The 11,245-nt window shown below is 48.3% G+C and overlaps 1 protein-coding gene across 2 annotated transcripts; it reads left to right on the top strand.

Moving 5' to 3' along the window:
- Nucleotides 1–706: 706 nt before the first annotated feature.
- Nucleotides 707–6,699, top strand: FAM110A (family with sequence similarity 110 member A). 2 transcript variants are annotated; one of them, XM_089662552.1, is made up of 2 exons: nt 707–840; nt 3,988–6,699. In XM_089662552.1, exon 2 carries the CDS (start codon nt 4,079–4,081, stop codon nt 5,069–5,071), a length of 993 nt encoding a protein of 330 aa, XP_089518678.1. In that variant the 5' UTR covers nt 707–840; nt 3,988–4,078; the 3' UTR covers nt 5,072–6,699. The 2 variants fall into 2 exon arrangements, with proteins under 2 accessions (XP_089518678.1, XP_089518677.1); XM_089662551.1 differs by lacking the exon at nt 707–840 and adding an exon at nt 1,011–1,443.
- Nucleotides 6,700–11,245: the final 4,546 nt, after the last annotated feature.

Genomic DNA, 11,245 nt, shown 5'->3' on the forward strand with positions numbered 1-11,245 from the left:
TCCTTAGCATTGCGCGGTTCCACGCGTTCGTCAAGCGTTTTTTTTTTTCATGCGGGGAGGGACAGAAGGATTTTCTTCCACTCCTTAGCATTGCGCGGTTCCACGCGTTCGTCAAGCGTTTTTTTTTTTTTCATGCGGGGAGGGACAGAAGGATTTTCTTCCACTCCTTAGCATTGCGCGGTTCCACGCGTTCGTCAAGCGTTTTTTTTTTTCGTGCGGGGAGGGACAGAAGGATTTTCTTCCACTTCCAAGCATCGCGCGGTTCCACGCGTTCGTCAAGCGATTTTTTTTTTTTCATGCGGGGAGGGACAGAAGGATTTTCTTCCACTCCCAAGCATTGCGCGGTTCCACGCGTTCGTCAAGCGGTTTTTTTTTTTTCATGCGGGGAGGGACAGAAGGATTTTCTTCCACTCCCAAGCATTGCGCGGTTCCACGCGTTCGTCAAGCGGTGTTTTTTTTCCATGCGGGGAGGGACAGAAGGATTTTCCTCCACTCCCTGGACCCCTCAAAGATTATATATCTGGGGAGCAAAAATAAAATAAATAAACTGAAGCTTTTGTCCACACCGGCCAATCAAGAATCTGCATTGGCGTGAAGCAGCGAATTTGGTTGGTTACTGCGGGCAACTTTGTCGGTGTTCCCAGACGGCAGCGTGTAATGAAGGGTTAATTGCTGGAACAGTCATACCATTACACAAACAGGAAGAGGTGTGCTGGCTCTGGGGGCGGGGCTATACTTAAGGCCAGGTGATCAGGAGTAAGTCCATGTAGACTGTGAGGACTGAGGGAGCACCTTGACCCCCCTGTGTGTTGGCGGTTACTGACCTGGAAGTGGCATTGGGTAAGGATACAATGTTGGGAGTTTGGATTTGGTGTCATGATAGTCAGTGACTTGTAAGCTCAGGTGACTGTCTGCTTCAGCTTCTCCAAATTTCTGCATGTGACTGCACTCTCCGCTCATGCCAGGAAGGGGGGGTTGGGGGCTATCCCTTGTTTTTATTTTAATCCTACAGCCCATTATTCGGGATAAGCAGCACTTTCTCCCCAGCATCTCGCCTCCCCCCCCCTTGTTGGTGTTTGCCCTGATGGACAGGTCATTGTGACTGGGGAGTGATGGGATTGCCCCCTCTCTTTATTTCCAGCTATCTTACAATAGGAGGAGGGATGCAGAAGCTGCTGTTACACCAACCCCCATTCCCAGGGGAGGGTTTTTTTTTCTTTTGTTATGTGGGTCACTAGTTGCCCTGGAGATGCTTGGCTGCCCACCCAATATTGGTGACACGCAGTCATGTGACCGCCAGTAATGTCACCCGGTGAAATCCACAGGCAGGACACATGTACGTTCGATTTACAGCACGAAGATCCTTGGCTGCTCAATTTAACGGCATGCACATTGACAATGGGAGTGTCAGAATGCATACTGTATATGCACTGGAGAGTTTAGGTATGTAGTAGGGGGGTTAGGTTTGTATGTATGTATCGGAGGGGGGGTTAGGTTTGTATGTATGTATCGGAGGGGGGGTTAGGTTTGTATGTATGTATCGGAGGGGGGGGGGGTTAGGTTTGTATGTATGTATCGGAGGGGGGGGGGGTTAGGTTTGTATGTATGTATCGGAGGGGGGGGGGGTTAGGTTTGTATGTATGTATCGGAGGGGGGGGGTTAGGTTTGTATGTATGTATCGGAGGGGGGGGGGTTAGGTTTGTATGTATGTATCGGAGGGGGGGGGTTAGGTTTGTATGTATGTATCGGAGGGGGGGTTAGGTTTGTATGTATGTATCGGAGGGGGGGGGGTTAGGTTTGTATGTATGTATCGGAGGGGGGGGGGTTAGGTTTGTATGTATGTATCGGAGGGGGGGGGTTAGGTTTGTATGTATGTATCGGAGGTGGGGGGGTAGGTTTGTATGTATGTATCGGAGGGGGGGGGGGGGTTAGGTTTGTATGTATGTATCGGAGGGGGGGGGGGGGGAGTTTTGTATGTATGTATCGGAGGGGGGGGGGGGTTAGGTTTGTATGTATGTATCGGAGGGGGGGGGGGGGTTAGGTTTGTATGTATGTATCGGAGGGGGGGGGGGGTTAGGTTTGTATGTATGTATCGGAGGGGGGGGGGGGTTAGGTTTGTATGTATGTATCGGAGGGGGGGGGTTAGGTTTGTATGTATGTATCGGAGGGGGGGGTGGTTAGGTTTGTATGTATGTATCGGAGGGGGGGGGGTTAGGTTTGCACGTATTCATCGGAGGGGGGTTAGGTTTGTACGTATACATCGGAGGGGGGGGGTTAGGTTTGTACGTATGCGTCGGAGGGGGGGGAGTTAAGTTTTTGTATATATGCTTTTGGGGGTTTTAGGTTTGCATATATGCATTTGGGGGGTTAAGTTTGTTTATATGCATTTGGAGGGGGGGGTTAAGTTTGTTTATATGCATTTGGAGGGGGGGGTTAAGTTTGTTTTATATGCATTTGGAGGGGGGGTTAAGTTTGTTTTAGGCATTTGGAGGGGGGGGTTAAGTTTGTTTATATGCATTTGGAGGGGGGGGTTAAGTTTGTTTATATGCATTTGGAGGGGGGGTTGGGTTTGCATACTGTATATGCATTTGGAGGGGGGTTGGGTTTGCATACTGTATATGCATTTGGAGGAGGGGGGTTAGGTTTTGCGTATATGCATTTGGAGGAGGAGGGGGGGGGGGTTAGGTTTTGCGTATATGCATTTGGAGGAGGGGGGGTGGGGTTAGGTTTGCGTATATGCATTTGGAGGAGGGGGGGGGTTAGGTTTTGCGTATATGCATTTGGGAGGAGGAGGGGGGGGGGGTTAGGTTTTGCGTATATGCATTTGGAGGAGGGAGGGGGGGGGTTAGGTTTTGCGTATATGCATTTGGAGGAGGAGGTTAGGTTTGCGTATATGCATTTGGGAGGGGGGGGGGGTTAGGTTTGCGTATATGCATTTGGAGGGGGGGGGGGGTTAGGTTTGCGTATATGCATTTGGAGGAGGGAGGAGGAGGAGGGGGGGGGTTAGGTTTGCGTATATGCATTTGGAGGAGGAGGAGGAGGGGGGGGGTTAGGTTTGCGTATATGCATTTGGAGGAGGGAGGGGGGGGTTAGGTTTGCGTATATGCATTTGGAGGAGGGAGGGGGGGGGGGTTAGGTTTGCGTATATGCATTTGGAGGAGGGGGGGGGTTAGGTTTGCGTATATGCATTTGGAGGAGGGGGGGGGGGTTAGGTTTGCGTATATGCATTTGGAGGAGGGGGGGGGTTAGGTTTGCGTATATGCATTTGGAGGAGGGGGGGGGGGTTAGGTTTGCATCTATGCTTTCTATGTTTAGGGCTTTGCACCCGGATTCTGTACATCTTGTGAGGAGCTCTGCTAATAGTTCTACTTTGTTTCTCTATTAAGCATTTCTTGTACAGACTCTCCATCACATTTTATGGGCTGATCACCAGGAAGGGAATGCACAATAGGTGCTGCTTAGCGATGTATAATAAATAGGCACCATTTAAATCCTCCATGGCAGAGGCAGATGATGAGGAACTACAGGTGCCAGCTTGTGCTTGTTTAATGATTTGAGTCCAAGAGCCTCCACAATCCTTGTAGGATTTGATCTCTTTTCTTCATTGTAACTTCCATTCTCTTCTTTTTGTCCCAGAACAACTAAATGGAAATTTCCAGGCATTTTGTTGGAGATCCGGGGACAGATGTCCAGGGAAAGGAGGGGGGGGGGGGATTGCTCTGAGAGTCGGTGATGCTGGTTAGTTATCCTGATGCCAGCAACTGCCACTCGGGGTGGGTGGGAGCTTCACGTTTTTTGAAGAGGTGACTGGGAAAGGATTGGGAGAGAGCTGCCGGAGGGGGGAGGAGAACAGTCCACTTAGTGTAAAGGGAGAACCCCGCCTCTAGCTGTGTGTGATCCTGTGGCTTTGTGTGTGCGATGCTGTCAGACCGGCACACACTTGTAAACCTGTACCAGTAAGTTGATCTTTCTCTCTGCGTTGCACAGGGGCGTGAAAGAAGTGACAGGAGGCCGGGAGATGTGAAGAGCGCTTGTCATCGCAGCGAGGTGTCCTGAGCGAGCACTGCAGGAGGTGACCATGTCTGTTGGCACATTGCAATCGGCTGGGATGGGAGCCCCGCTCACGTCGGTGATGCCCTTTCGCATACTGAACAAAGGCCCTGAATACTTTCGGCGTCAGGCTGAGAATGGAGCTCGGAAGCCCAGCGCGGTGGAAAGGCTGGAAGCTGACAAGGCGAAGTACGTGAAGAGCAAGCAAGTCGCCAGTACTAAGCAAGAGCCCATAAGGCCGGTGCTGTCCAGACAGCCGCTTTTCTCCCCAGGTGTTCGGAGGGTGCTGCTTACTCCAAGTCGCAGGTGCTCCCCCGCTGCCCCCCGGGGGGAGAACAGAGCTCCTAAAAGTTCCTTGAATCTGGAAATATTGAACAATCTGATTAATATCTGTGACAGCCCGCTGACCTCTCCGCGGGCGGACAAAGTTCCTTGGCAGGAACCGGAGAAGACGCAAAATTCATCCACCCCAAGCACCCCGGCCAGCTATCGGACTCCCAACACGATGGCAGTGCGCAGAGTGGATGTTCGACCAGGTGAGGTGCTACCCCCCGTTCAGTGTCCAGATATCCTTGTTACCACCACCGTTGAGACCCCCGCAAAATCATGCCCGACTATTGACAGCCCCCTCTGTTCACCCGCCAGCACCCCAAATGACCCGGGCAAAAAACAAACCCTCTTGCATCGTTCCAAGTCCGACCTGAGTGACCGCTACTCTCGAGCCAGTGCCGACCTCGAACGTTTCTTCAATTACTGCGGACTGGACCCTGGCGAGGTTTCTAATATTGGGGCCGAGCACTTTGTCCGCGCCAGCTCCGACATCGTGTCCCTTAAGTTCCACAGCGTCAGCGCCGAAAGTTCGGAGTACGCCCAGTCTCAGGTCAGCGTGGCTACCCCCGAGGAGACGCCGGCTTCCACGCGTATTCCGTACGGGATCTCCATCATCGAGCGGAACGCCAGGGTCATCAAATGGCTGTACGGACTGCGTCAAGCCAGAGAGGCCCAGAAGTCCTCCACGTAGTGGGGGGGTATGAACTCTGTGGACGTTAACTGTCAAGACTGAAGAGCCGCGCTCTCCTTGTTACATGGTACAACCCCCTCTGTTTGGGAGTATTGGAAAGTTTGTTTCATAGTGTTAGAATTGTACTTTTTTTTTTTTTTTTTTTTTTAATATATAAATACCCACCCTGAATTGGGGCTTGGGATTTGCACGAGGAATCGACCGTTTAACAGATGTCTCTTCTGTTAGATCAGCCATCTAAGGCCAGCCCCTAGGCATGGCATGTCTTCCATCTGCTGTGACAAAACACACACAAGCCTGTTTGCGAAGACCCTTCGTAGCATCATTTGCCAAATGTATCTTACAGACATTTTCCAGCATGCTGGACATTTTTGTACGAACTGTGCCTCGATAACTGTTGTTGGTTTATCAAAGTCTAGCACTTGATAACCAGCAAATCCGCCCTGCTTTCATGTCGGCAGGTACAGGAAAACATGTTGGAGGTTGTCATGTACACACAGTGCAAGCCAGAAATGGCACTGTGCCCGCAGTGGGAGCCCCGAGCTCTGACTTGCTCTGTGTGTACAGTCTTGCCAGAGAGGTGGAATTTCTTCTGCCCCGCTAAAAAGTGTTAAAGCTCGATGGATGTATTGTGCTCCAGGCTGTGAGGGCTCAGAGCCCCTACTTGTGCTTAGACAGGAGACTAAGGCCGGCCATACATGGGTCGAAATTCAACCGATTTTTCGTCCGAAAATCAGACCTAAGAATAATCGGCCGATTTTTCGCTCTGTTAGTGGGTCAAAAGCACCGTCCGATTTTCGTGGTTCCTCCCCTTTTCGGTCATCGGGCATGTTGAAAAATTCGTGAAAAACTACCGATTTTTTTTGACTCCATGATGGTCAAATCGCACGATCGTTTTTCCGAAAAGAATATGCGCATGAGCCGCGACCTGGAAGGAACAGAAGTTTTGCCTGTTATGTGGGGTGAACTTTATGACTCGGTCGGCTGATTTTCAAAATCGATGGCACCATCGGATAACCGAGCAACCGTTTTTGATTTTAGGACAAAAAATCGTTCGGAATTCGAACCATGTATGGCCCGCATTATTTTTGTGACAAAAGATCATTCCATAAACGGGAACAAAGTCTAATGTATATCTGGAACTTGCCAATTTCTTGAGACTGTTCTATAGGTAGCCTTAGCAGTAGGCAGTCTGTGACTCGTCAGGCATGCCACATTGGCCTTCAGGAGCCACAGTTGCCTCCCCCTGTTGAATTATGTAATTATGCAGTATATTGTACAGATATGTATTCGCAACCTGCAGTTTCTCAATCTGTCGTGGGACTACATGTCCCAGCATGCCCTTCCGCACGCTAGAGCTTGTCCTTTAACAGCTGGAAGGCTGCGTGCGTGTGTGTGCCGCACACCTTCTGTAGACGCACAACAACTGTGCGTGCGCTCCATACAGCTTAGCTATGCCTTAATGCTGACATACTTGAATCGAACTTCTTCCAGCCTGAGGCTGTTACTGGGTGCCTGCCTTTTTATTTCCATAACATTACCTGAGCCCTTATGTGTGCAGTGTTACCCCCCCCCCCCCATGGCACAACCTGTTTTATAAAGCACAATAAACCTTTTTGTAGCTTGTGGAGCTGTGAGCTTAATGCATGAAGGGAATGTGGTGTTTAGTGTCATGGCTGCAAATATCCTCCAATTACTTATTTATTTCAGGTATTTATATAGAACCGTCAATTTATGCAGCACTTTACATATATATTGTACATTCACATCAGTCCCTAACCCTCAAGGGGGCGTCCGATCTGAGGTCCCTAACCCTCAAGGGGGCGTCCGATCTGAGGTCCCTAACCCTCAAGGGGGCGTCCGATCTGAGGTCCCTAACCCTCAAGGGGGCGTCCGATCTGAGGTCCCTAACCCTCAAGGGGGCGTCCGATCTGAGGTCCCTAACCCTCAAGGGGGCGTCCGATCTGAGGTCGCTAACCCTCAAGGGGGCGTCCGATCTGAGGTCGCTAACCCTCAAGGGGGCGTCCGATCTGAGGTCGCTAACCCTCAAGGGGGCGTCCGATCTGAGGTCGCTAACTCACATTCATACATACACATACTAGGGCCTATGTAAACAGGAGCCAATTCACCTACCAGCATGTCTTTGGAGTGTGGGAGGAACCAGAGTACCCGAAGGAAACCCACGCAGGCACAGGGAGAACATGCAAACTCCAGGAAGGTGGTGCTGTGGTTGGGAATTGAACCAACAACCCTAGTACTACAGCTGTCGATCACCGGGTCCCAGCCGGAGATTCCCTGCCAGCAGCCGGCGATCACCGAGGAACAGTGATAGGGGAGAGGTCTGTGTGTAAACAATACAGATCTCTCCCCTGTCAGCACCGACATACTGCTTTGTATTGCTCTGCATAGTGTGGGAGGAAACCAGAATATCCAGAGGAAACCCACGCAGGCAAAGGGAGAACATGCAAACTCCAGGCAGGTGGTGCCAAGGCTGGGATTCGAACCAATGACCTGAGTACTGCCAGGTGGAAGTGCTAACCACTTAGCCACTAATTACTTAACCCTTTTCAGCAAGAGCTCATTCACTCATGTGTTTGGGTAAGGGGGGGGGGTTGTAAATCCCACGGTTGAACTGTGCTTTTTCCTCTCCCCTATCTGCAACCTCCCTTTACCTGCGGGCCAGTGGCCCGGGGTGTAAACATGCTGTGGCTGGAATTATAACCTAACCCCTGTACATGGCAGCAGCATGCTAGTATGGGGTTGAATGGGTTAAAGCAGGTGGTGAGGCAGTAATACTCCTCCTCACCGCCTGTCAAATGCTCTCTGAAGAGCGATTTGCTTCAAAGATCAAATCAAATGTGAGCAAGCCCTAAATGTTTGTAACGCCAGAGATGTTACTTGGGCTTCATGGTCATATGATCACTGGCTGTCAGCTGGCAGTGATCACGTGATCAGAAGCTCGCCCCACCAGATGCTGGTTAGAGGCTGTCAGTGACAGTGTGGTCACCGACTGAGCGCATTCCCAGGACAAAGAAGGGGCATCATCTGTATGCATGTATGTGGCTGCTCAGCTTTAAAGCCCGAATGCTGTGCTGCCAATTGTATGCATACAGGCAGTGCTGAGGGGTTAAAGTTGGCATCGCATCCAATGTATGTGTTTTTTTTTTTTGTTTTTTTTTTCCTATTACATGCATGCTTGCTTAGTAATTTAGAAACTCTTCCAGGTTTTTATTACTCCATACAAAACCTGTAAGAGATTACCTTCATCTCTTTTTCTCCAGAAGGACAGTACCATTTTTGTTAGACACATAATTTACTTCTTATTTATTTATTTCAGGTACTTGTATAGTGCCATTATTTATATATATATAACATTCAGTTCCTAACCCTCAAGGGGCGTACCATCTTCTTGAACTGAGCTAACCGCTCCAAGATGATACAATCGTAGAAATCCTTGCTCATGTACAGCAAACAAATGTTTGACACTGATCAGCCCCTGCTGCAGCCTCTTGCCTCGCTACAATGTACAGTCTGATCCCTGGGGGAGACTTGACTTTAAGGCTTTCCTCTGCCTACAGCAGCCTAGTCAAAATCATTGACTGGATCTCAAGGATGACTTTTTTTTTTTTAATGCTGAAAAGTGCAAGTTTTAGAAAACTGATCCTGTCACTGTATATTGTGAGCGGATTTATTAAAACTGGAGCTCTCAGAATCTAGTGCAGCTGTGCATGGGAGCCAATCGGCTTCTAAGGCTGGCCATACACTATACAATTTTCTTGATAAATTTGCTTTAGAGTTACCAAAAACCATATAATAGGAGGTCAAACCTAAACAACACTTTCAGTTGTATCCAATTAGGCAGGCTTTTGCACTACATAGTTGAAGGTAAATCTAAAGGAAATTGGACAGAAAATTGTATAGTGTATGGCCAGCCTAACGTCAGCTTGTTCATTAAAATCTGGAAGCTGATTGGTTTCTATGCAGAGCTGCACCAGATTTTGCACCATGCAGTTTTAGTACATAACCCCCAATATATCTATAATATTAATAGGAGAGAAGCGAATATTTAGCTTGGAAATGTTCTTGTACAATTGGCAAGTTGGTTTAAATCCAGAGTCATTTTCCAGGGGCAGACCTTCCCATGCTGGGTTTGTCCCTGAAAATTGGAGTTGTTGGCGGCTCTGTAACACTGTGCTTCATTTAATCACATGCAGCCTCATTCATCCAAATGTCTGAGGGTAAGAATTGGCTGCGGTGGGCTTTTCGCCTCATGGCAACCACTTCAGTTCAAACCTGCTCTGAGCAATAACAGCTGGAGGATGGAAGACTGAATATGGAACAATACAGATTGTCCTTCTATCAGACAGATCTGAATTATGGCGCTCTGTCTACAATGGTTTTGTAAAACTGAAGGAGATCACGGTCAGTACATCCTATATTTGTAATCTCTGAACGGACAGCAAGGAGACGGTGATCTAGTGCTGTTTTTTCCTATATAATTTCCTGGATAGATAACGAATCTTGTCTCCTTTGTTTTCTATTAGAGAGAAGCTCCAGTCAAATGGTGAGCTGAAATATTTAAATAGAGTATTTTGTTAAAAAAAAAAAAAAACAATAAAAAAAAACTGATTTTGTTTAGACACCCCTGATAGACAGCACAACCAGGTTCATGACATCCTTGGTCAATACAGTGGTGAATAATTGGCCTGCAGTTGTGCCCTACTTCGCTGTTGGTGTTCTGCTGCACCGTTGATTGGAGCAACATGCGGGCAAGGAGGGGGGATAGGCTTGTGCAACTCAAGCAGCTAGGTTGTCGCTGCTGGACCGCACTTGCCCCTGCAACTGCAACCACCTGTACAAATGCGGTTGTGTGTGTGGGTGCTCTTAATCATAATTGTATGCTGCGTTCACTGGAGACCGCTCCTTCACTGGGATTCGCATAGCACTTGTGGTTCCTGTATGGGCTGTGATTCCAAAAATGCATTTCAACAGACACAGCAGCCCATTCAAATTAATGGGTGGCCATTCCTGCGCAAAACGTGGCTTGCAAAGCTGAACCTAGCCTTCGGCTTTACTGCAGTTCTGGCCCTACTTGGTTCATAGGGTTTAGTTGTGACAACATCCATGGTCACCACAATTCAGCGACTCTCATTGCGGTGCCATTCATTCACGAATGGCACCCCTTCTAAACCTGCCTATAGATGTGTTGTATCATAGCAAGACACGCTAACCTGCATTGTGGTGTTCTGCCAAAAATGCTACTTGCTTCCAAATGGGTTGCAGTACACATTAATATGTGACATAAAGGGTTTTATCGTACCATGGAGATGTAAAATGGGTCCTTACTCTGTGCTAATACCGGCAATAATGGGCCGTGAGCTTGTCCTGGCATTATTTATTTATTTATTTCAGGTACTTATATAGCGCCGTCAATTTACTCCACGCTTTACATATATATTGTACATTCACATCAGTCCCTAACCCTCAAGGGGCGTACAATCTAAGGTCCCTAACTCACATTCATACATACACATACTAGGGACAATTTAGACAGGAGCCAATTAACCTACCAGCATGTCTTTGGAGTGTGAGAAGAAAACCCACACAGGCACAGGGAGAACATGCAAACTCCAGGCAGGAGGTGCCGTGGCTGGGAATCGAACCAACGACCCTAGTACTGCCAGGCGGAAGTGCTAACCATTTAGCCACTGTGCTGCCCATTGGGAAACACTTGCTGTAATATTATAAATCTCCATGATTTTTTGAAGGCACTAGTTTTGGGAAATAAAGCAAGCAAAGTTTTTTCCAATGCATCACAAAAAAAGTGAAAAGGTCCAAGGAATAAAAATTTTTTTTTTTTTTTGCTTTACCTTGTGGTGGTGACCCAGACCGTAACACACTTCTTGGGCTAAATTGACAACTTTTTCTCATCCTATTGTTTCTGTGGGGATGCAACATTGTCACCCTAGGCCAGGAAGTGTGTTAGAACTACAAAACGCCCCTCTACATAGCATTGATCCCAGTTCTCTCTGTAAACTACAGATCACCTCCCCACCATGCTAACTGATAACAGTGCAAAAGAGGCAGAAAGCATGCAATGTTGTCAGTGTACTGGATTTCTGGCGTGAGTAACAGTTTGTTTGGTTTTTTTTCTTCAAATATAAGAAAAGATTC

The sequence above is a fragment of the Staurois parvus genome, unplaced genomic scaffold, assembly GCF_062004578.1.
Source record: "Staurois parvus isolate SC_StPar_1 unplaced genomic scaffold, SC_StPar_1.0 ptg001490l, whole genome shotgun sequence".
Lineage (NCBI taxonomy): Eukaryota > Metazoa > Chordata > Amphibia > Anura > Ranidae > Staurois > Staurois parvus.

Excerpts from the sequence above, each read along its gene's own strand:
- FAM110A (XM_089662552.1), top strand. The coding sequence starts at position 4,079 with ATGTCTGTTGGCACATTGCAATCGGCTGGGATGGGAGCCCCGCTCACG.